We start from the raw sequence: 24,930 nt of genomic DNA, 5'->3' as shown, positions 1-24,930 counted from the left end.
ATGCAGATTTGAATGTTTATGTAGTGTTTCCTAAGCCTTATAAAGATGCACTGTAAATGTTTGCCAAAAACTGCTCCCCCCCTCCCCCATTCTACCCTCCCCCAGGACTCATAATTATTATGCACCTAGTTACTTTATTGTATTTTCACATGTATTTCAATGGGACATTTATTTAGTGATGTGCCCCCTTATAGTGATTATTATTCCAGCGCATGAACTGGCAACCCTATCATTTTCATTTGATTGCTAAAATCACTGAAGCATATACACAGTGGAGCATGAGTATTCAACCAGCACTATACTAGACAAAATCAATAAAATAAGTACTATCACCTTGGCCCTGGCAACATTAACTAGCATTGTAAACAAGTTAGCACATGGTTTGAACATGATATTGATAGTGTGGAAGTTTTGGCAGAAATTTGTCAATTTCTGCAAGTTTTGTGAAAATCAATTGATACTTCCCATGCAGTAAGGATTATCAGTAGTAATACAGGAGCACTGCACCTGGAATATTATGGGATTGTGAATTGATACTGTGAAATAGCAGAAAATGTGAGTACTTGAAACTAAATGTGTGGATATCTCAGAACTCCATTTTGGACCATTTGGCCTGATATGCTGATATGAAATAAATTATTTTTAATGTTTCCCGTAGCTGATTCATAAAATTTTGATATGCATGTGTTAGCTGATACTTCAAAGAAATAATGTAGGGAATAATTGTGTCAATATATTGGCACACTAAATTAATATTGTTGTTGCAAAAAAGACGACATTTACCCCATCATTTTCATTGACATTCTGTGAACATGTAAGCTTACTGTTTTAAATCAGGAGGACCTATCGAAAGAATAAATAGGTACATTATTTCATTGGTTTGTTTGTAACACATATACGAAATCGCAATGAAATCAGACCCTCTCCCCATATTTTCCTGGCCTCTTTCCCAAAAAACCTCATGCTCATGAAATTGAACACAAATTGAAACACTTACAAAGTACATTTGTGTATGAGCTATGACGTTAAAAGTATTACAATAATAATCATTAGAGTGTCAACTTTAAGATGAAGTATGATTTTTAGGCCTGCCATGTTTATTTTTTGAAAAACAAAATATTTTAGGTGGCTACGTGCAGCCAATTTGCCTACACAAAATGTCAAAATCCTGTATAACCTTAACCTTAATACTAATAGTAGTACTCATTATTATAGAGTCAAGTGGAAATAAATAATACATAAAAGACACTAAAACATAACAATCGTCGTACATATGACGTTGTGGGCAGTACAAGACAAGTGACGCTAAGGCGGAAAGGCAGCGTATATAAAATAATCATAGGCATGTAAAATTAAGTGTTGGGAGTATTCATGGTAATCGACATGATTGAGGCTGAAAAAGCTGAAATTGTTAGACCAATATCCTCTGGACCCATATGCACCAGACCAACGGCCCGTATAATGTTTGTGCATATTTTTTTATTTTGTACCGGTTTGACCTACTGTCGGACACTTGCGCGCGAAAGTTTTCAATTTCAAACTATTTAGCTGCAAATGAAGATAAATGTTGGTATTTGGTTGTCACGAAGCGCGCAAAATTTGCAATTTTCCCTTATTGGCCAAAAAGTTTTCGGACTAAAAAGGAAGATGCATTAGGGCAGTTATTAGTTAATTTTTTCTTTTATGGGGGCGCCTCCATGGAAAAATTTAAATTTCCGCCACCTATACACTATGTGATGGGGTAATTTATTTTACGGAATATTAAATAATAATAATATTATTATGACAAATGAGCAATGGGGTATTCCAGAAAATAGACGCACACCCCATATAGAGGAGTTCGAATTTCCGGACCTTTTGTCCAGTGGTGATTGTTGAAAATCCAGACTTTGGAAGTGTCCAAATGCGAAAAATCCAGCAGAAAAATAGTTCAAAATCGGAAATCCTCAATTTGAGAGATAATTTTGGCCAATTCCGTGTTTTTTCATTCATTTAATTGCATTTCCAAGCTTTTCCAGGTAGCAATTGGCAACTAGAATCACAGTCTTTTTCAGAAAGCCAAATATGGAAATCCAGACATTTGACACGGTATATTGAAAAGTTACTCCTCTATTATAATAGGGGGTGTGCACTTATTTCTGGAATAGCCCAATTCTCAGAAAGGTAATCTTTTTGCCCTCAATCGGATTTGTAATCACCAATGGATTTAGGATTAGAGAACCCTTTTCAAATTCGGTTTAAAATACCCCTTTTCAGATTTGTAATAGAAAATCTTATTTCGGGCTAGCGAACCTTTTCCATATTCGGACTAGAGAACCATTTTACAATTTAAAATCATTTTGTGGCGTGTTGTATTCATTACAGTTTAGCAATTTTCTCGTCATTTTGCGGATTTCTTCTACACAAATATCTGAAATAAAAACAAAAAAGTACAATGGTAATGAAAATCCAAATAATACAACTGAATTTTATGAATTACGGTATATCTTTTAGGGGTCGGTCAGTCGGTCACCCACTTTTTTGCACAGTCTTTTTTGTGGGATCTGAGAGCATATCAGACACATCAAATTACATTCTGAATCCTTCTGATATCAAACAATTTTGATTTTTTTGAAATTCGAGATATAATACGAATTTTATGGCAAATTATTAGAAATGAAAAATGTTGGCATTTCAATACGAAAGGTCAAAATTGTCAATTGATGGACGGCTTTTCACCCCAGTTACCGTCGTGTCATTATATTTATAGGACTGTTTTGAGGACTGTGAAATGTTTGAAATGTCATTTGTTAATAATTTACCATAAAATTTGTATATATCTCGAATTTCAAAAAAGGAAAAATTATTTGATATCAGAAGGACCTGCTTTGTATTCTAAATGCAACATACACATCATTTAGTCGTGAATATCAAGATAGTCAACATGGTCAAGCCCTAGTAAATTTTCATATACAAATTTAATTTCGGAATGGTTTGTCTATCGTTGATTTTGGGGTGAAATTGCTTTTAGATATTTTGCTTTTGTTTTCTTGGTTAGGCCTAATGTAAGCAAAAAGTAACAAACTCATCTCTAGTCATATGTTTTTCTTGGGCACCAAATCGCAAAGAATGTGGGTCTGATTCCACACGGAGAGCAAATAGGCCGATCTTGTAAGATTTAAAGTGCTGACATTTAAATATCTTCTTACCTCATCATTGTCTTCAGTACGCATCTTCGTCACGACAATGTCAATCTTGTTCCCGGCATTCTTCAGCACTTGGACACCAAACTCTCTCGTACTGTGTTCTATATTGATTCCATTGACGGATATAAGTTTATCACCTGCCGTAAGTCGGCCATCTTGTCCTGCCACACCACCAGGGATTAGACCCCCAATCACATTCACGGTCTCAATTTCTTGCGAGGAATCTATTAAAATCTGGAGAAAAAGTACGAGATGTTTTACTCCCGGGTTTTACTGCACTTTCACTTCCACACACAAATGCTAAAAACATGGAAAATGTGCAGGTAAAGATTGGTGACCTAATTCATAGCCTCAATACTCTATCAAAATTCAAAGATTTTGGTATTTGAAGAAAGCTAATATATTCCTCGTAACCCCAGCCAAAATAAAGTTTACTTTAGAGGGGTTGAAAACAAAAGTACTGCGGGTCTCACCACGTGGTATACCATCCATACTGTTCGATGGGCCATTGGATACGCTTTTGCTTCTAAATCAGTAAATCCATATCGAAGGACTGTAACAGATTGTTTTGGTGATAGTCCTCCATGAATGAAAGTCGTTGACTGACCCGTTGTGGCCCTTTTGATGATGTTGTTCCAACTCTGCCTGTCCAATGCAAGACGGTAAGCATTCGTAAGTGACTAAGACTCTTTATACTGCCCTTGTCAGGAGTGACCTTGAGTATGGTAGCTGTCTTTGGAGCGGGACTTCAAAACAAAATGTCCAGCTTATTCAAGATGTCCAAAGACGGGCTACCAAATTCATTATGCACTATCCTGACAAGGACTATAAAGAGCGGTTAACCAGTCTTGACCTTCTTCCACTATCATCCAGAAGGGAACTCGGTGATCTTAGATCATAGATGCAAGTTGGGGCAATATGATTTAGATGTAGATAAATTTGTTGTTTTTAAAAGTAAAAACCAACAGAACCATCCCACTACTAGGCTCTCTGCGGATCCTATTATGTTATCTTTTCAGAGGTGTAAGACTGAATCCCACAAACAATCATACTTCAACCGCATTGTTCCCTTGTGGAACCAGCTGCCCCTGGAAACCAGATTATCCAATTCCATTTCTTCTTTCAAATATCAAGCATTTTTGAAGTCTCAATGTTATTCCAAATTTGTTCCTTCTGATACCTGCACTTGGTTTTCTACTTGCCGGTGCCCTAATGGTAGGCCCATTTAAGGTCTTGCCTCTGGCATTCCATTCTTTTGTCCAAATTATTTAGGTCTTTCCTAGGTGAGATGGTTCTAGAGGTGAATTTACACCTGTTTATCCCAGCCTATTCGCTGGCCTTTTAACATGTTTTTTTTAAAAAAAAAAGCTTTTATATTTTTATTTGTTAAAATTTGGATGTGCAATAATTATATATGTACCAGTGATGAAGTCTAATAAATAAATAAATAAATAAATAGTAAGGAATAGTCCAGTGGATTCTTTGATTCCATCTGTCTGGAGCTTCTGTCTGCCTCTTCTGCGAAGTCTTTCAACTTGACCCTGAACTATTATTTTCTCCAACTTGTCACCATTTCTTCTTAAGATGTGACCAAAATCACTGCAATTTATTGTGATCAATTTTCTGGCAGACTGAACATTTGACATGCTCACCAAGTTGTCTTCTGACAAATTCATTTGTTTTGTGATCTTTCCATGACATTCTCAGCATCTTTCGCCAGCACCACATTTCAAAAACTTGAATTCATGGATCTGTCTGCCCTTCCGACGGCCCATGTTCAGGGCCGGATTTACCTTTTGGGGGCCCTGGGCCAGGCCAAAATTTGGAGGCCCCAAACGCACCGTGAGGAAGGCATGTGCCACTTTTTAGATTGCACTAGGACATTTGCGCGCGAAGCGCGCGAAAAAATCAATTTTAGGTCATTTTGGCCCAAATTGAAGCTGTACACAGGCCATTTTGTGCGCGAAGCGCGCAAAATTTTGCAATTATTTGTGTACCCTATTTTGACCCAAAACATGGTGTTTTCGGCTAAAATGGAAGATGCACACTGCACAGGGCAATCTGGGGGCCCTGGGCCCGGGCCCATCTGGCCCTATGGTAAATCCGGCCCTGCCCATGTTTCAGAGCCATTTATAGCAATTGGAAAGACCAGGGCATTCATGATGCTTATTTTGGTTGCTCTAAAAACTCCTCTGTCTTTCCTAATGTCGGTAAGAGCAATAGCAGATTTCTTGACCGCTGCCTCCTTCGTCAACAATGAGTGACTTGCAAAGGGTAACCGAAACCAAATTTTTAGGTGTAATTATCGATGAAAATCTCACATGGAAAAACCATATCAACGGAATCTCAAAAACAATCTCACGGAATATAGGTATGATAAACAAGTTGAAATTTTTTATACCTGGGCGTGTTTTGCACACGCTTTATTGTACGCTTGTCTTAATTATGATATTATATTATAATATTAATTATGGTATACTTACATGGGGGAATGCATGTAAAACATATCTTGATAAAATACATTTGCTCCAAAAATGGGCCATGAGAATCATTTCAAATAGCCATTATCGAAGCCATTCTGGACCACTATTTCATAAATTCAATATGCTCAATGTATATGATATATTCAAACTAGAACTAGGTGTATACATGTATAAATATTCTATTAAGCAACTGCCATGTTCATTTGACAGTTTCTTTCTAAAACGATCCGATATTCATAGCTATCACACAAGAAACAGTAATAAGTATAATCAAACAAAAAACAAGAAAGTATTCACTGATCATTCAATCAGGACTACCGGCCCACTGTTATGGAATTCCCTGAACGATAACCTTAAAGTAGCAAACTCAATCAAACATTTTCGAAACAAATATAAAACACAGCTAATCTCATTTTACAACTAGTTCTTGGTGCCCCATTTTTGTTCTTGTGTGATAGGCTTAATATACTCTGTTTGTTGTTGTATTAATTTAGTTCTGTAAGGGGATGGTCAATGCTGGCCTTATTGGCCTTTCGATCATCTCCTCCATAATTGTCTTGTTTTATTTTTTTGATGTTGAATTTCTTTGTATTTTGTTGTTTTTTATTATGGAAATAAAGATTCATTCATAAAGATTCATTCATTCCAAGGAAGTTGAAAATATTTAACCATCTCTATGTCCTCTCTATCAGCCTTTAACTGCTGGTCTGTTTTCCCTCCACAAATCATGACCTTTGTCTTTTTGACATTAAGGAACAGTCCTTACTCCTCACTAGCTTCCTTTACCATGTTCACTTGGTCTTGAAGTTCAGTTTTGCTGTCCTTCCAATGAGGGTGATATCATCAGCGTACCTAACGTTATTTATTCGACTACCTCCGATTTATACCATTCCGTAGTATCCATCAAGTGCAAATCTCATAATATACTCTGCATAGATGTTAAAAAAGATAGGGTGATAAAATACATCCCTGACGTACTCCTTGGTCGTTGTAAACCAGTCTGAGTCTACACACTCAGTTCTTACTGTGGCTTTCTGTCCTTGGTACAAAGATTAGATGAGTCCACCACATGTGCAGAGAATCCCATTTCCTTCTTGATGCGCCATCACTTTTCATGCTGGACGCAATCAAAGGCCTTGGAGTAGTCTCTGAAGCAGAGAAACAGAGGTTGCTGGAACTCCATGTTTTTCTCCATTAGAATCCTCAGGTTGCCGATCTGGTTTTTCGTTCCTCTTCCTTTCCTGAAACCTGCCTGTTCTGGTGGTAACTCTCTTTCTAGATGGTTCCGAATTCGTTCAGCAATGATAATGAAGCAATACCTTGCTGGTGTGGGAGATGAAAGATACATGTACGATTTTTGGCACATTCTCTGGTATCACCTTTCTTAGGTAAAGGAAGGAAGAAAGTAAAGGTAGAATACTTTAACCAGACCCCAGAGAACTGGGCCAATCCATCTTAAAGATACAAGCTATAGCCTATATGCCATTTCTTTTTCAGAAAGCATTCGAATTCGACTACATAAAGACGAGGTGGCGGTGACTCGGGTGGGATGGATGTTCATAGGGCTCTACCCATTCTCAAATTTTGTCCCAATTTTCCTCTGCGCAAACGCCAATTGGGAACAAAACCTCGGAAAAAAATACAAATCAATTAAATACATACCTTCAGCTCTTTGATACTAAATCCGAAACCCTGACCCTCCTCTTCACAAACAAGTTCTACGGTTAACTTGTTTTCGCTCCACTTTCCTGACTTTTCCAATGTATTTGATACTTGTTCATTCTGTAGATTATTCTGGAAAATGATTACAATAAAACAATATTGTTGAAATTGTTGAAAGCATTAAAAAATAGGGCATCCGAGCTCGATTCGATATTATTTGAAATCGTAGCCTATTTAGTGGTTTATCACGTCTTCCCTTTGAATAATTAGTAATATGTAATGTATTTGCCTCTGAGATCTGACGTTGTCGTTGGGTATACGCATAGCTTAATTGTCAGTCATGGCTCGAGTAATCACATGCCTTTACCCAAACCTTAACTAACACCAAATGAACCACAACCATTACACTCTTATCTATATATAACACACCAGTGTCAAGAATTATCGGTTTATATAGTTTTTTTTGCTGCAACTTCACACCACAAACATGACAAACGGTCCAGGCCAGAAACGGACAAAACGATGTTTATAACACTAAAACTTCGACCGTTCACCATACATGTTGAATGTTCACGATTTTTACATGGCGTCGGATCGTTATGTGTATTTAATCATTTAAAGTGATTGATATGAAAAGAAGTTTTTCGAAATGATGCTAATAACATCTCACTTAAAAAACATCGAACAAGGACATGAAGGATTTTGAAATAAACAAGCGCTTAAAGCATTCTAAAGTTTAAACGAGAAATATCTTAAGCAAATTAACTAACCTTATCAGTGAGATGATCAAACTCATTTAGCCGAACAAAAATTCTTCTTTTACTACAAGTAATGGGTGAGAATAAAAACATTAATAACCACATTATCAAAAACAAGAAGGGACGCATAAGATCCATCCCAATGCTTATTCAAGTACATATATCATATTTTATTTCATGAAGTGAAATACCCTTTCTCCCGTCCTTTATAGACAGTCATCATGATTGGAGGTCCTGGGATCAATCATCTCTAAATTCTAGGATAGCTAGGCGGGCTCGCCGTCGGGCAAGTTTAGAATTGTCAAGCTTTCGTCAGGAGTAATTCTGACTTTTTCAGGACAAAGTACCTAAGAATGAGACATATTAAATATTTCGCTGTTTTATATGGCCTACCTCATTTCAGTAAATTGACAACACGGACAAGCATCTTTTTGATGCAATCGCCGTGCTTGTGAGACGTATCGGTGAGCAACTAATTCTGCCAATTTGACCAGCCTCTCGTCCTCCTCACGGCTATATTTCCTCTCTACAGGTAAATAAAAAAGGTGGAATTTTCTTGTAAATTTTCCATATTTGTGATTTTATTGCTTCCTTGACTCATTTTGAAGGGAAGCATATGTGTTTTAATAAAATGGCCAAAACTTTAAAAAAATGGCTGCCATCACCTACACCTTAAATAAACTAGAATCTATAATTGAAGACAGAATTAAAAAGACTAGTTTGCGTCTGACATCAGGGCAAAGGCGCGGCGTGATTGGTTAATGACTTGCGCAGTACGGCATTTTTGGTCTGGTTGACAAAACGTCATATGCAAACTAGTCTTTTTAATTCGGTCTTCAATAGATAGAAAGATTCACGGATAAAGCACATTATGTCAAACAAAGTGAGATAAACATGTGAGATCAGTCCACGAGGATTAAGCAAATAAAGTCTGCACAAAAAGTAACGCAGCTGTTATAAATAAGACTATAGCTTCAGAACTAATAACTGTTTTCACAATATTTCAACAGAGAAAGAATTGTGATATACCCCATTTGTCAAATATCGTTCAATATTAACAACGCAGTAGTGATTTTAAAGAAGAATACCCGAATTTAAAAGTTGCACTGCGATCAATGGTTATTACGCAAGCATTGTGACACGTAAAACCCTCCATTATCTTCGCGCTTACTTCAAATCAATACAAGTAGCTGGAACTTTTAAATTCGTTTTTTTTTAAACACTGCCGTGTTGTTAATATTGAACGAAATTGGACGAATGTGGTATCAAAATGCGCGCAAATAAATCAACCTTCTTTCTATGTTGCAATATGGTGAAAACCATTATTGGTTCTGAAGCTATAGGCGTATTTATAACAGCTGCGTTACTTTTTGTGCAGTCTTTAGTTCTTCACGACAAATCAAGTACTTGAAACATACTTTATATTTTGGGCTAGATTTTCTCTTCTCAGCCAGATGATGTACCAACCTCCTCCAAGCAATTGTCTTGCCGGTCATTTGTAATATTGTGTCAATTCCAGTCAAGTGCAACTCTTTAACCACTACCGAGCCATATTTTGTAATACGGACTACGAAGGGGGAGGGGATTGTTGCAACCAACCCCCTAATTTTCAATTATAAACGTCATATACCGTTTATATTATTAGGTACTATAGCTATGGGTCTCCTTTATCCAGTGATACCAAATCAAGTACAAACATTCCCCACATAATATCGCTATGACGTCATAATGTGAGGGCGCCAATGTAAATTTGGGAAATTCTGGTTATGCACAAAAGTATCTAGGCAAAATTGATTTTCGGTTAAAAATTCTATAAAAATGCGATTTTCACCAAATTATGTCCTAAATATAAAAGGAAATGACTATTTTCACCAAACTAACGAGTAAAACGTCATTAGCTCTTGGAATAATTTCACAAGAGCGAAATGAAAATCATTGGGGCCTCACCCCCTCTATGGTCATCTTTGATGGCCGGTCCTACCCCGCATAAGGTGCTGAGGTAACACTTTTATCACTAAAATGAGCGCAAAGGATGCATCTACGATTAGCTTAAGTCGTTTGGGCGCAAACGTCATGAACGTGTGCGTTTTTTCATGACGCAACGTAGTTCGAGGGTTAATATGTAGCCTACATATTGATTTTCATGTTTTTAGTATTTGAGTGTTTTAAATAATTATGGAAATGTCGTGCAATTCAGCCGTTGGTTGCTGCGCGATTTAAAAAAAATGAATATACAACGAATATACAATACATGTGAACTGATCTACTTGAGTCACCTACGCGACGGTTACTGTCATCTGGACGAGGAAGAGAGCAGGCCTACTATATCGCTCTTCTTGAAAAGTCCAATAAAGTAAGCGTTTATACTGCATTCTTATTTTAAGAACTGTTTAATTAATTATTTTAAGATAATGGTTAAAACTTGAGAATAACTGAAATTGGTAGTGATCTCCCCCCCCCCCCAGAAAAGCTCAAATTCAATCTCCTTAAGGGATCCAAAATGAGCGTTTATTGCGTTTCGACAGTATTTTTTATGGGACATGAGAGCACCTCAGACCTATCGAATTGCATTCTGAATACGAAGCATGTCTTTCTGATATCAAATAATTTTCATTTTTAAAATCACAATATAATACAAATTTTATGACAAATTATAAAAATTTGATATTTTTCAAATTTTGATATATAACAGTCCTCGAAGTAAATTATATAAATCTAATGATATATTCTTAAAGTGTATGTAGCAGGGAGGAAAAGCCGACGGTCAATTCTCGCTATTCGCAATAAGGGCGCCGCCAGCGGTTTGCGATGTATCATGGGAAAAATCGTGATGTATCATGGGAAAAGGTCGACATCAAGTCCGCGCAATACGAATATTACCATGCTATTACATAGGAACACGTGACAATATTTTTTAGTTTGTCAAAATAAAGGTGTTACACGCGAATCGATACTCAATAATACTTAATAATGTGATTTGAAATGTGCACAATTAATTTTTTCTCTATCGATTTGCGTGTAATACCGTTATATTGACCAACTAAAAATATTGTCACGTGTTCCTATGTAATAGCATGGTAATATTCGTATTGCGCGGACTTGATGTCGACCTTTTCCCATGATACATCACGATTTTTCCCATGATACATCAAAAAATCCGTTGGCGGCGCCCTTATTGCGAATATGAGAATTGAATTTTGACCTTTCATATTGAAGATATGGATTTCTTTCCCAAAAGACCTAATTTTTTTGGTGTTTTGGGAAAAAAAATCCATATCTTCAATACGAAAGGTCAAAATTTTCAATTGATCGTCGGCTTTTCATCCCACCTACATACACTTTAAGTATAAATCATCAGATTTATAAAGTTTACTTCAAGTACTGTTAAATATCAAAATATCAATTTTTAATGTGATTTGCCATAAAATGTGTATTATATTGCGAATTTCAAAAATCAAAATTATTTGATATCAGAATGACATTCTTCGTATTCAGAATGCAATTCGATATGTCTGATGTGCTCTAATGTCCCAAAATAAATACTGTCCAAACGTTCATACCCCAGCCCTTAAATCCACCATTTTAGGCATTGTTGAACTTACGTATCTTTTCAGGTCTCCATTGGAATCGGTACACACCGACTTTGCGCATGATCCAAATTATAAAGCGGTAGATATCAGTAATGATAATCAAGGGAGGCATCAGATCAGGGCGCTGGAAGAACTCCTTTGTGAGGGCATAAGAATGGAACTTCCAATGCAAGTCAGTTTCTTCTTGTACCGTTTCAAAAGTGTTACTAGAATTAAAATATGAAGATATCTGTTGTTATATCAGGTCTAGATGCACTTGTCATGCAAAATGTATACCATATGGTGGAAAGAACTAACGTTTATAACAACCACCCACACCCACCCACCCCATGCATCACCACACACTCAACAAACATACAGAGTAATAAATATATTTACCTGAATGTAGCAATTAGTAGGTTCAGAAGTAACACATTGCTAATCATCATATATAAACCCAGAGAGATTAGTGCGATGTGACCATGTTCTGGACACCGATCTGCTCCAAGTTCTATTTCTGTTTGATTGGTACTGCAACTGTCGTCAGGATCGAGCACTGAGTTAAAAAAAAGAAACAATTGTTACTGAAATATGAATGATACCAGGGATATGTCTCATATCCCTGATGATACTTGTGAATTCAGTCTTTCGATCACCAGAAATGCGGCAAGCTGTGTTACCTACAAATCTGACGGATCATTGTCAATATGGCTTATTTAAAACAGTCTGCATTAAGGCACAACATCATTTTTGGCCCTATAGCGCTATCGGTGACGAAAGAGGTACAGATGGCACTTCTTTCCCTGAACATTTGCTTAGTGCTTTTGTGTTTTATTTAAATGAAAAACAATTACACTGTGCCACTGTTAATTATTATGCTTGATACAATTTATTATATCTCCAGGGAGTGATGCTAAGAGTCATCGGTACCTAACCGGGCATCGATAGTTCTATAGGACCAAATTTGATATGGTGCCTAAGTGACTGGACCCACCCCGCTGGTTTACACCAATGTCTAGGGCATCACGGAAGATCAATTCTGAAAACCAAATGGTTACATCGGGGTTACATTAAAGGACAAAAAATAATACTTACCTGACCTGCCTTCTATAAAAAGTTCTCCATATATCTGGAAATATGGCCTATATAAAATCCCTGCTACTAACGATGCTGCGTCTGTATCTTTTGGAAACTGAATAGAATGGACAGCTATACCGTAGCCCAGTAAGATGATGAATAGGATACTCAAGAAAAACACCAGGTCTACAAACTAGGGTACAAGCAAATAATTAGATATTGTAATATCTAAAAGCATATTCAAAAAATACATTAGAAGTTCTTTTGTTTCATTAACTATAACATTTTCAAAAATCCGAGGACAATAAAACCCGGGAACAAAACTAATACAACACTTTATACGATCATAATTTTAACTATAAGTGTTATAAATTAGGTCTAATAGCTTGGCCGCTACCGACGAGCGAGTGATCATTGCCCACTAACTTGATTTGTTATAATCTTGAAAACAACATTGCAGTCCATACTCGTCATTAGCGGCTGGTGAGTCCATCATATCATTGTCCATAATGAACGGAAAATAAATCAAACATTAATGCAGATCCAATGACATGAATGACGCGAAGACTTAAAGGAGGATTTCGTGATTCTAGCATCCTCTTTTCATGACATTTTTCAGCAGATATCCACGAAAAATGCTTATTTCCAAAATTTCAGTTGATTGCGATTTTGCGTTTGCGAGTTATGCATGATTATGTGTATTACACTGCTCCATTGACAATGTGTTGTAATTTCGTTGGTGCACCAGAACGAAATTCAAATTTGGCGATATGTTTGCTAAACGAATTAATCTGCAAGAAATATTTGGTACATAAACATTATGTAGCCAGAGGTATCCAGTGGTGTAAAAATCTCAACTTTTTTTGGGAAAAGTGGGGGATGAGGCTGTGGATCACGAAATGCCCCTTTAAGCGCCAAATCTTATTGAATCAAGTCGCCAGTCGAGTCGAGGCAATCTAAATTTTACCCTCGTGAAAGCCACAACGACAAAGCGCTAATCTGTTTGCCTCCCCTGGACCAGGGCGAGCAAGTCGCGTCCGATGATGCGTCAAGTCATTCGAGTCACAAAGAGGACTCAATAATGTCCTGTGTTTTATGCCAATTCTGCGGTAGTCACCTAATTGTTGGTCTGCATGTGTTTTCCAAGGGCAACACTGCATACGATTCCTTTGATTGAAAAGTTCAACTATACCGTAATGTTATAGTAATAGTGACTCGAATGACTTGACGCATCATCAAACGCGACTTGATCGCCCGGTCCAGGGGAGGCAAACATGTTAGCACTTTGTCGTTGTGGCTTTCATGAGGGCAACAATTTAGATTGACTCGACTCAACTGGTGATTGGCTAATCGAAATTCTGAATACTACAACAGCTTCGAGAATCTATAGCCCGGCTGGATTCTTGTGTTGGGACTATGTATTAATCCTAAAGAAGTAGTAACAAATTACAGGTAAATGATTTTGAGATAAGATCCATCCACGAATGCGCAACATGGAAAGCATATTGTCTTTTTAAATCACGTCAATAGTAACAGACATAAACGTACCATCTTGAACACCATAATCACTTTTGGTCCAAGCTTTTCAGATATTGTAAACACGTGAAGTTGTCGAAAATAGAAGAAGAATAAATCCAAGGCGAGAAGCAGTCTACCTATCTCATTAGTAGAAGGTACAAATCGAAATATCATTGCCACCACAAATAGATTCAGCATGATAACATCGATCTTATTCCAGTAATCTTCGATGTAATCTTTCCATTTCTTATTAAAGACCTCGTGAAATATCTGTTGAAGAAGCAGACAATCAAGCCACATCAAAGCTGTGTTATCATGATTATGGATAAAAATCTGCAACCGTAAGTGCATATCTTCACACGTGGAGGCTCTTATACTCATGCTCAAGCGAGTCGAGTACCGGTCGAGTATAGCGGAGAATTGACACATATGGGCGGCATTTTTGGCAATAGCAAAACATTCAAAATTACTGGTATAAACTGCCCTTTAGAGATTGTGACACGCTAATGACTTACAGTATCTAACCAATTCACCAGCGAAGGGTTACGTGTAATCCGATTACCACTATGCCAACTGGATCACGCTTTAGAGTTCTGCACCACGATCGAAATGATTGCAACACAAAGTCTATGACATGTACTATCAATTCCAAAAAATACGCGATCCAGTTACTAGGGTGTTACGTAACCACTTCGCTGGCGAATATGTTTGCCGTCACGAGTACAAAATTAATATCCTATCTCAGTTCTCAACTAATTCAAACGTTCCAACACAGCCTGTTTAAATGAAGCTAGTGCCTCCCACAAATGTCAGAAGAGGGTCAGCATGGGTCAACCATATGATGTCATTAGGACGAATGATCACCTTCGGTCCACCTCTAACAAACATGCAAAGTACGTATATCATACCTGTCTTAGTTCTTCAATGAGTATTGTTCCGACCCAAATTATAAGAAGTACTTCCCACCATGACGGGGTAGGTGATGAGACTTGGTTTGATAACAGTATGTAGGAAAATAATGCCAAGAGTAGGATATTGGATACCTGGAAAAGAGGTAGATTAAAGTCTCTCTAGTTATCATGATTATTTTGTTTTTGTTCTAGTTGGAAGAACATAATTTGCTTCGTTACGTCTGATTCACCATCGGACTGACTTTATGATTGGTGCAATGTGCATGGTGGCGTGCAAGACGGCGGGAAAGACATTTTATCGCCAGGTCCCATGCGTGTGAAAGTAGAAGAGCAGACGGGCCCCGAAGGGGTGCAACTTGCACGCCACCCAGTGCCATAGCCATAGGGAGCCGGGGGGAATGTTGGGTGTGGGGAAGTACCCCACAAAAGTTTCATTTACATGACTAGAAATGGGACGACGAATTGATAAATGGGGACGAAAATTTGACTTTGCCCCTCACACTAAAAGGCTGGCTACGCTGGTGATGCCACCGCCAATCTGATGAGAGAATTAAGTTGATTCTTTAACCAGATTGATTGCATGCACCATAATGGGATATCACCCTGGTTGACAAGAATAAATTCATTCTCTCGTTTACCATTCCCAAATGATTGAGAGTATTCACAACTTGATAAAGTCCGATGCTATCGAACACAATGTATCACAGTGGGTTGCACAAAATTATTCAGTTCTTGTAAGATTTCGTAAGAAATGTTTCGAGCGATACCAAGATATCATTATTTGTTACCCGATGTTTAATGAACCCGGATAATTAAAAGTGCCTTTCCAAAATGTTTTAATGTAAAAAAAAGTAGGAGCATTTACTGGTTTTCTTTGTTTTATGCCGCTTTTATGTACACTACCAGCGGGACTACCAGCTTCTTGCTGCCGCTCTGGAGGTACTAGACTGTAAAGTGTACAGCTGTTTATCTACACCATTGGTACTCCAGAGTACCTGTATGAGTACTCGCGTACGAGTACACACATCGGAATCACGCGTAAAGCATGTAAAGTACAAACACTGTTTTAAAAAGATGTCTTAAAGTGTAAAATTCGGCCATCACTTTTCGACAACATGCCCGTTTCAATATTTACTTTTGAACATAGTTATATAATGTAATTTAATAATACCACATTGAAAGCGAAGGTTGTTCTCGGTGCAGTCCAAACTCGAACAGTTTTCTGGAAACATGTTCTGCAACAGAACCACACATAACAGACATGCTGTTTTTCAAATGAACGAATTCTTTTGCTTCTTTTTAAATGTTATGTGTATTTCATTGTGTTAAAGAATATATGTTAAGGTATAGGCATATAATACATGTATATTAATATTATAAGTGAGAATAATGTAACTTTTAAGAAAAATGTGACCGTACAGCAGGAATGAGCCGTAAATGTCCTAAATTGTATTCTGAGTTACAGTGTAAAATGTGCATGAAGGTCGTATTCATTGGTACCTCAAGTTGGTGCGACATGTATCTCTTTTAAACCAATAATAATCCTAGTGTTTAAGAGGATAATAAGCGTCTGCCTTAGATGTCTATATAATTCTTAATAGCTCTGGTCTTTGTTTGTTTTGGCTAAATCCTGTTCAAGTGGTGGGTTACAAAGCATTGTATTTATCTAGGTATATATGTATATCCAACAATTAACAATGACAGGACATATCTGAACCTCGATGACTTGGGGATGATTTGAAATGACCGCCAATTATGACTGTTTGATATTTATTACAAGCAATGTGGAAAAAGAGACACATGTAGAAACGAAAAAAGGTACCATTTTGTTGAAGGAGCAAAGTTCAACAAACCATAACCCAGCTTCTGGATATCTTTTGAAATCAAATGATATACCATTTTAAAGCTTATGATATATATTTTCTAAACACGAAATAAAACAAAATTGACACTAGAGGGAGGAATTTACTGCTCATTCGTCGTGTACGGTCACAAATGATTAATAAAGTTATGAGTAAGCAATAGAAATGGTAACGTACTTGACGGGAAATTAATTACATGTACTTGCAAATTAAAACTTGCCTTTTTATGTTAGCTGTTCCTGATCCATGATCCTGGAAAAGAAAAAGGAAAAACAAAAGAGATGGAAAAACAACATCTGCAATAGTATTGGTTTATTATAAATGATGTATATTAAATATTAAAATCGGATGAGACCAGCTTTTTGATCTACTATACTACAACAACGATTCACACGTTTATGTTTACCCCCACCGCCTCCACTCCGTTTTTACCTTTTCTTCAGGAAGCCCATGTCGCCATACTTCGTTGACCAAAGACTGCACACTTGGATGGGCAATAAATCGTCTGCTCTCTGTGGATTCGGCCAACTTTAAGCAGGTAGTTCCGCCCAGAAATGGCGACAACTCTCGCATCAATAGTCTGGATAAGTCGTGCTTCCTGAAATCTTTGTCATGATCCTTTCGACATTGTTCTAAAATCTTGCATGCCAACTCTTCGTATTTACTAATAAAGAATGACAAACGAACAGATAATTGTATTACAGGGAAGATCAACGGTTGTATATTGTCATGTGTCATGAAATGATGATAAAATACGAAGAACATACGCAATTTTACATTAAATCAATTAGTAAGTTTTTAGCGGATTCGCCTTCGGACAAGTTTAGAACTGTCAAGCTTTCGTCAGGAGTAGGTCCTGCTTGGTCGGCTTGTTCTCAGTTGACACAGGGCAATCTTCAATGAACGGCTCTTTTCAGAGCCACCACTTTTTTACTTGCCTCCGTTGACAAGTGGCGGTCTTTATTGAACGGCTCTTTTTCAGAGCCACCACAAACTTTTACATTAGCTGATTAGCAGATAGGCGAGATCTGCTTGTTCACTGTTCACAAGGGGATGTCTTCAGTGAACGGCTCTTTTCAGAGCCATCAGTAAGCAAGGGGCGGCCTACACGTCTCATACTAGGTATTTTGTCCTGAAGAAGTCAGACGGCAAACCCGCTAAAACTTACTAATTGTTATGAACTCCTGTCGTAAAAGACTATCCCACAATTCATATTACATACCAAATTAAAATGAGTGTTTGTAAACGACACAACACTATAAAAGATGTTTGACAAAGCACTGCTCATCTTTTTTCCCCTTTTTGGCGTTGATCGGTTACTCACATTATGTGTGCCATTTTCCAGAACTTTTATTTATCATAATACAAAAGACCCGTTTACTATCTGATGAAAGTCCGGTTCTATAATAGGATGAATGTGGAGTACCCGGGTGAACCTGCGAGAGCGTGCATAGACTCAAAAACTTAATTGCATTAAAAGCCATCTGGGAAAGGCAAGGGCTCGAACCAGGGACTTCACAGCTATCACGCTAACACGCTCCACCTATTATAGGTAAAATCCATAAAATATGATATTAATGATGCCAGAATTGTACCTAGCCATATTTTCTAGTTCCGTCTGCTTGTCTCCTTCTAGTCTGCGTGCCATACCCAAGTATATTTCTCGTGCTACCAAAGCCGTTGCTATGTGCTCATTGCCTTCCTCCCAGAAATACTCAGCCATCTCGTGGAAACCATTTAGCACAGCAAACAAGAACAGGTGATGGAATGGGTTCCTGAAGGTTTCTGTTTCATTAGAAATAATTGTTATATAGAAGGTTAAAACTGCAAATATTACAAATGACTGTAAAAACTTGAAATTGGGTATAGGTAACTAAAAGCACCGTTCAGCTTGCCATTGAGATAGCAAGAGTGCAGTGTTTGAACATTAAGTACTGCACAGCTAACCTAAGGTTTTTATAATGAAGAGCTTATTTCCAAACCGTGTTAAGTCCACTATCCCATGTTTCTGATTTCCCTGTGCGATATTGCAATGTGTTGTGATGCAAGGTATTATAATTTCAGTTGAATACTGTCTGAGGCCTTTGCGTCCCAAATGAGAACAATAGTCTGCATATTGTTATGCATCATTGTTATGGTAAATAATAGCTTGTTGATGGTACAACTCATTGTTGCTAATGTCAAACTTGCCAAAGTAATTGAGATTGTATCAGTGCAAAAATACAGTGCACAAGTGGAATAAAAAGCGTACTACCTTACCATTGAATCTACTACCGTCCATGCTAGATACGTATGGATTTATGTTGCTCGATGTCAGCGATTGTATTGTGTCTCCGATCTTCTTGAGTCCAAAATATCCCTGAGAATCATTATCATTATTGCTTGGAATTTCATCCTGAAACAAATAGAAACGTGAAGATTTGGTCAAAAACAAAACGTACCGGTAAAGTTTGACATTTTCTAGAATAGGTATTTTTGTGCGCATTAATTTTTGTACTTTCGTGTCTCATGGGTGGATGTATACTGGGGTGGGGATGGTGTGTAGCAGTGTAGCAGTGGCGTACCGTGGCCGCCCCAACCCCGGGGGCTGAAGAAAATTCATTTTTGCCGCCCCTTCCTCAACAGCCCGAAAAGGTTGACCCAATTTTTTTCCGGTTGTTTGAAAAAGTGAAGAGCAAAAAAAAAGAAAAAAAGGATTTCAGGCGCAAGCGCCCTAAAAGTAACACATTTTGATGTATAGTACCATTTTTTCAAAAATTTTTATGCTTTATCAAATTTTTCCACCCTTTTTTATTTACTAATTCTTTTTGCCGCCCTTTAGTTTTTGCCGCCCCTTCCTCTTCCGCCGCCCCTTCATTTTGGCCGCCCCCTGCTTTTACCCCGGGGCTGTCGCCCCCAAAGCCCCCCCAAAAAAAAAAAAAATACGCGCATGTGTAGGGTGTGTGTGTCGGAACTTACCGTATCAGTGTTGCAACAAGGAGAACAAGTTGGCTTTAGTGTCGACAGAATTGCATCAGATAAAGTCTTTCGCTGTAGGATCTTTTTCAAGGGAGATTTCTTGACCTATATTTAGAAAGTGAAATAAAGTGAGAGGTTACAATCCGTCACGTTTGCATGTTGCTTATGGTGGGGTAACTAAGGGTTCGCATGGTTATAAAATAGAAAAGAAATGCTTGCTGAAAATTAGAATGCATTGACTAATTGAAAAAAAACCCGAAACAACCAACCAAAACCAAAAAAATTAAAAAAAAATTAAAAAAACAAACAAACAAAACTTAAATCACGTGTTTTCAAAATGGCCAAATGTTAAAATTGGATATTTATTGCCAGTTTAGTTCCAACTATAGGATTAGAAATCAGCTGATTTGTTTGGCAAAACAGGATGTTTTGAATCCCACAAGAAGTTAGTAATCGGGACGAATACTGACTTGAGCACAATTCGTTACCTCGAAATAAAGTTGCGTCAGCACCCGTCTCGTCAGATACGTCTCGATGTGTATTGCACCATTCCCCAGATACAAACGGACAAATCCTGGTTTGTTGTTCACTATCACTGTTAAGAGTCTTTCTTGAAAATATTCCTTTTCCGCGTTGTAGTCCTAGAACGATAAACATAAGTGTTATACTAAAACTGCTTCATCGTAAAGTAAAATCATATAGTTGGCATATCGCATGCACCAGCCGGGTATCAAAGCGTGCGACTATAAAAGCAAAAAAGGTGAACTATTTAGTTGAAAATTCTTCATTATCTCAGCTGTACTTGTTTTTTTATATTTGTAGAATAGACTAAATTCTCCTCTAATTAATTCTAAGTTACTTGAGAAGTCTATCTTCGAATTTTCTCATCGACAGAGCTTCACCATTCGAAGTTAGAGTCCCAAGCTATCGGTGAGCAAATGCGAAGCCATACTTCTCGACTGAGTAAGTTTTTTAAAAGTAGACCTAACCACAAAGGATATTTTTTTGGACCGCGTACCTCCCATTCCATAGTTTCTCTCATTGATGCGAAGAGTTGTGTCCTGACAATATCATGGCGGTTCCAGGTTTGCGCTAAATTCAACTGTCGATGCGAATCTTCTCGATTTGCTGGTTAGGATATAAATGTCATAAAATATGTTTTTAATCAGATACCATAGAATTCCATCTACAAGCATTTTACATCTTAACATGCATAATGAGTGCTTTTGACGATAGAGATGAAAGGCAAATTCACGCAGATGCCCTATAAAAATACAGCATTATTTGGACTTTCAACAAGCAATTTAATTTTATACCATAATGCCAATACATGCGGCTGTACAAACAAGTATTATTTGTTGAAAGTTTAAATAATGTTGTATTTTGTGTGTGTGTGTGTGGGGGGGTGTAGACTTACATTACGTCGCTGTTTTGGCAAACTGTCGTATGACGAAAATGCAGTTTTGAGAAAATCACATTTAAAGTTTTTCAAATTTTTGAAGACCCACTGGAGAGCACCAAAGTAAAATATGTTTATTATTATTAAAGAATATACGGTAATCAATAGTATAATCTGTCTTTGTTCTCAACATAATACAAACTTTTATTCATTCACTAATTAGAACTAATTAATCTGCAAAAATATGCACAATTTGACAACCTATATTAATAATGATACGCTATGTGATACGACAGTGCCATATCTCATAAACTAATTACATTTTATTCATAGAATTTGAAAGTTTTGAAAACAGCGAATTTCCCTTTCATCAAAAACACTTATTAATAACATGCTTTTCCGTTAATACCTCTCTTCTTTTTTTTATTCTTGCAAATTTATGAAGTACATAAATATGTTCATCCCCTCAAACTAGACTCAAATTATAAAATATCTCTTCCAACCAAGTCCTCACATTTGATGCAGGTAGCCATATTCATTTTTTTTTCTGAAAATAACATTGCTAACATTAGAGAAATAATGTTGATATGTAAAATGGGAATAAGTGCCTAAGTGGTACATGATTTCTATTATGATTTCGTGAACTTAGGGATTTTCAGTGATCCACACCTATCAAAAAACGAATTGGTTAAAATGCTTCTATTTTCAACGTTGAGCTATATTTTATATTTTTGTATTGTAGTCTGATACCTTCAGAAAATCTTGTTTCATTTTCCATATTTCTGTGTCACGTCTGTCTTTTGATGTTTTATGCCAAATTGTTGTAAATGAAGTTTTCTCTCTTTTCCATCTCTAGTGATGGGTCTTTGTAGATGGGTAGCGATTAAAAAACATAACAAAAAAGTTGCCATACACGGAGTGACAAACTCTAATGTGCTGTGATATCATCACCCAATTTACATTTCGCCGTCCACAGCCAATACAATCAGACATGACATATCATTTATACACAATGCGATAGAAAGGATTTAAGGGTTTACTATGCAAATAACCAGTTTCCTTGCTCCACGGTGCATCTGGAACTAACCCTTTATTATGCTAAATAGTCTGCCCAATTTTACGTATTGAAGGCCACACTCTACATACCTTAGTAAACATCTAAAGAGAAGATAGCTGTAAATTTGCAAGGAACATGAAGGGAATATATCCGGATGGTGTCCAAATTTGGCTTGAATATTCCTTATGGTCGATACTATTGAGTGAATTTGATATTTTTTATGAATGAACTGTAGTATGAATGGTAGCAATGGCATTGTTGGGCCTTGAGTCACTACAAAACAGTCAAAATGCTTGTTTGAAATGACATCGGTACGTGTGTCGGTCTTTTAATTTAAAAAAAATTGCATGAAATATGATGATAACATATTCAAATCAATATTAATTTTGTTTAGCAAGATACGGTTTTCGAAAGGAGTGGATACGTGTATTTGGCCTGTACCCTTGAGTAAGTTGAGTTTATGATTATTACGTAGTTAGTTAACCACACACGGCTGAATGGGAGATGTCCTTCAACCTTTTCTAATGAAGTAATAAACTATTGCTTCTGACAGTTCTTATAATTATTCCTATCTCGCGGTTCTTTCCGGAAATGTAATCAGGTTTCCCTAGCCTGTGCATTAAACACGCTAAATCAGCATTTAATCTATTTTATTCTAACAACTTTTTTCCCGCTTTTTGTAGAAGAAATTCGTCAGCAATGGTTTGTACTGCAGTGTGAATTCAAACATAGATAGTGAAGGATTTAAATCATGCATGACCATTCATTCAGAGCCACGATATCTTTATTTGCTAAAAGAAGTGTCTATAAAGAATGAAGCTTCAACGCTTCAAATGCTGTTTGTCGTTTGTTCGAATAAACAAAATAATGGTCATTTTCGCTAAAAGGTAATCCAAATATCGAATCCTTAGTTTGTATTGGGCTATATTTTCAAATGAAGACGTCACTGCGCGATCTTTGGGGAGCTCTATAATATGTAGTTTAAACATTTCTTTGCTTTTTATTTTAGTTTCCTATAATTTTTCAGTGGTGTGACATCCTTTTTTATTACTAGTAGTAGAGTGCTGCTCCCCGTGCTGCTCTCATTTCGTAATTTCCGTTGCATGTGGTTTAAGAAACGTGAAGTGACGAATTACTGTGAAGTGCGTTCATGTATTATACTACCCTTTAATGCCATTAAACACCTGTTGATTGGTGCTTCTCGGTTCCCTTGGAAAATGAGGACGAAAGATATCATCTATATTTCATACGACTGCATCATTTTTCTCACCGGCGTACCAGCTAACACTCTAATTCTCATCACATTCGGACGCAGAAGCGTCAATAAAACTGATACAGTGATAGTATTACTAACTCTAGCCGGTGCAGATCTATTGTGCTGCTTTCTTCATGGCTTCTGTCGCGCTGTCATATTGATAACATTGGTGCCAGTGAATCAAACTATATACTTCGACACAGAACATGATTTATGCGTTGTATACGATTTTCCGTGGATGTGTAAACTCATGGCGCTCTCACTAACCAGCTTGGAGCTTTTACGGTGCTTCTAAATGGTCTTATTGCTATGTGTAGCTTCAACAAAATGCGCAAACAATCTCTGCGTAGGAAATTCACTATCTCATCACAGCTGTGGAGTACAATACTCATCATATTGTGCCTTTTAATATGCATTGCATTTGGAGTCTTCGCTCTTGGTACAGGTTTTACACCAGGAGAATCAAACAAAGAGTTTCCAATCGTTATATATGGCATTGCTAGTTTCCTAACACTAGGAACATTGATTATTATCTTTCTTTTCAACAGTTTCACCGTTTCGTATATTCGTGCTCAACAAAAGATGTCGAGAGACTTCGCAATAGAGCTGCAAAAAAGGCTTAACGTTCAAAATGTTCAAGGATCTAATGGAGAAGAAACAACAGAGCAAGATTGCAGACATCAAGGAGCAACAGCAACGCAACACACAAATATTGCAAGTGCGTACAATACACTTCACTCTAAGACACGACTTCAGGTAACTAAACGACTGCTCGTAACCACTTTTACTTTTGCATTTTTGTTGCTAACAAGTCTTTCGTTACATATGGTTTCAAGCGACGAAACACTTATGGACAAAATAAAACGAACTATACAATCTACGTATTTTTCTGATCGTCAAAGATTTTTTCCGACTTAATCACATTGTCAACGCATTTATATACTTTACGACCACAAAATTTAAAGCAGAGTTTCGTAACTTGAAAAAGAAAACGGATGAGAAGGGACCGGAACAACGGCAATTTTGTAGTAAGCTTAAATGTCGGCTTGGTCTTAATAGAATAAAAATGGTAGCACCACAGTTTATCAGGGACGAAGCTGCCATTAATGGGCCATCTCGCGCGATTGAAATGGTAGTTGATCCGCCTCCAATGAAATCTCCCCCTGATCCTGAATTAAAAAGTTGTTGGAAGGAAAAAGCCGAGAGTGTTGTTATAGAAACCCCCTCCTTCGAGTT

General features: G+C 37.2%; 1 protein-coding gene across 1 annotated transcript in view; it reads right to left on the bottom strand.

The window, feature by feature from the left end:
• Positions 1 to 1,486: 1,486 nt before the first annotated feature.
• LOC140158410 (transient receptor potential cation channel subfamily M member 5-like) overlaps positions 1,487 to 24,930 on the bottom strand; it is a 35,860-nt gene continuing 12,416 nt past the window's right edge. Inside the window, exons 9-26 of the mRNA XM_072181504.1 lie at positions 21,002 to 21,111; positions 20,472 to 20,624; positions 19,984 to 20,088; positions 19,285 to 19,420; positions 18,621 to 18,810; positions 17,458 to 17,689; positions 17,246 to 17,277; positions 16,335 to 16,398; positions 15,161 to 15,295; positions 14,283 to 14,522; positions 12,753 to 12,927; positions 12,057 to 12,213; positions 11,691 to 11,884; positions 8,482 to 8,614; positions 8,101 to 8,152; positions 7,331 to 7,462; positions 3,189 to 3,419; positions 1,487 to 2,410 (exon numbers count right to left, since the gene is read on the bottom strand). Of these exons, the coding sequence (XP_072037605.1) occupies positions 2,399 to 2,410; positions 3,189 to 3,419; positions 7,331 to 7,462; positions 8,101 to 8,152; positions 8,482 to 8,614; positions 11,691 to 11,884; positions 12,057 to 12,213; positions 12,753 to 12,927; positions 14,283 to 14,522; positions 15,161 to 15,295; positions 16,335 to 16,398; positions 17,246 to 17,277; positions 17,458 to 17,689; positions 18,621 to 18,810; positions 19,285 to 19,420; positions 19,984 to 20,088; positions 20,472 to 20,624; positions 21,002 to 21,111 (2,483 nt within the window). The 3' untranslated portion in view covers positions 1,487 to 2,398. The remainder of the gene's footprint in view (positions 2,411 to 3,188; positions 3,420 to 7,330; positions 7,463 to 8,100; positions 8,153 to 8,481; positions 8,615 to 11,690; positions 11,885 to 12,056; positions 12,214 to 12,752; positions 12,928 to 14,282; positions 14,523 to 15,160; positions 15,296 to 16,334; positions 16,399 to 17,245; positions 17,278 to 17,457; positions 17,690 to 18,620; positions 18,811 to 19,284; positions 19,421 to 19,983; positions 20,089 to 20,471; positions 20,625 to 21,001; positions 21,112 to 24,930) is intronic.

This window comes from Amphiura filiformis, chromosome 1 (assembly GCF_039555335.1).
Source record: "Amphiura filiformis chromosome 1, Afil_fr2py, whole genome shotgun sequence".
NCBI lineage: Eukaryota > Metazoa > Echinodermata > Ophiuroidea > Amphilepidida > Amphiuridae > Amphiura > Amphiura filiformis.
The sequence above is the reverse complement of the archived record's forward strand: the minus strand, read 5'-3'. Positions and strand labels throughout refer to the sequence as shown.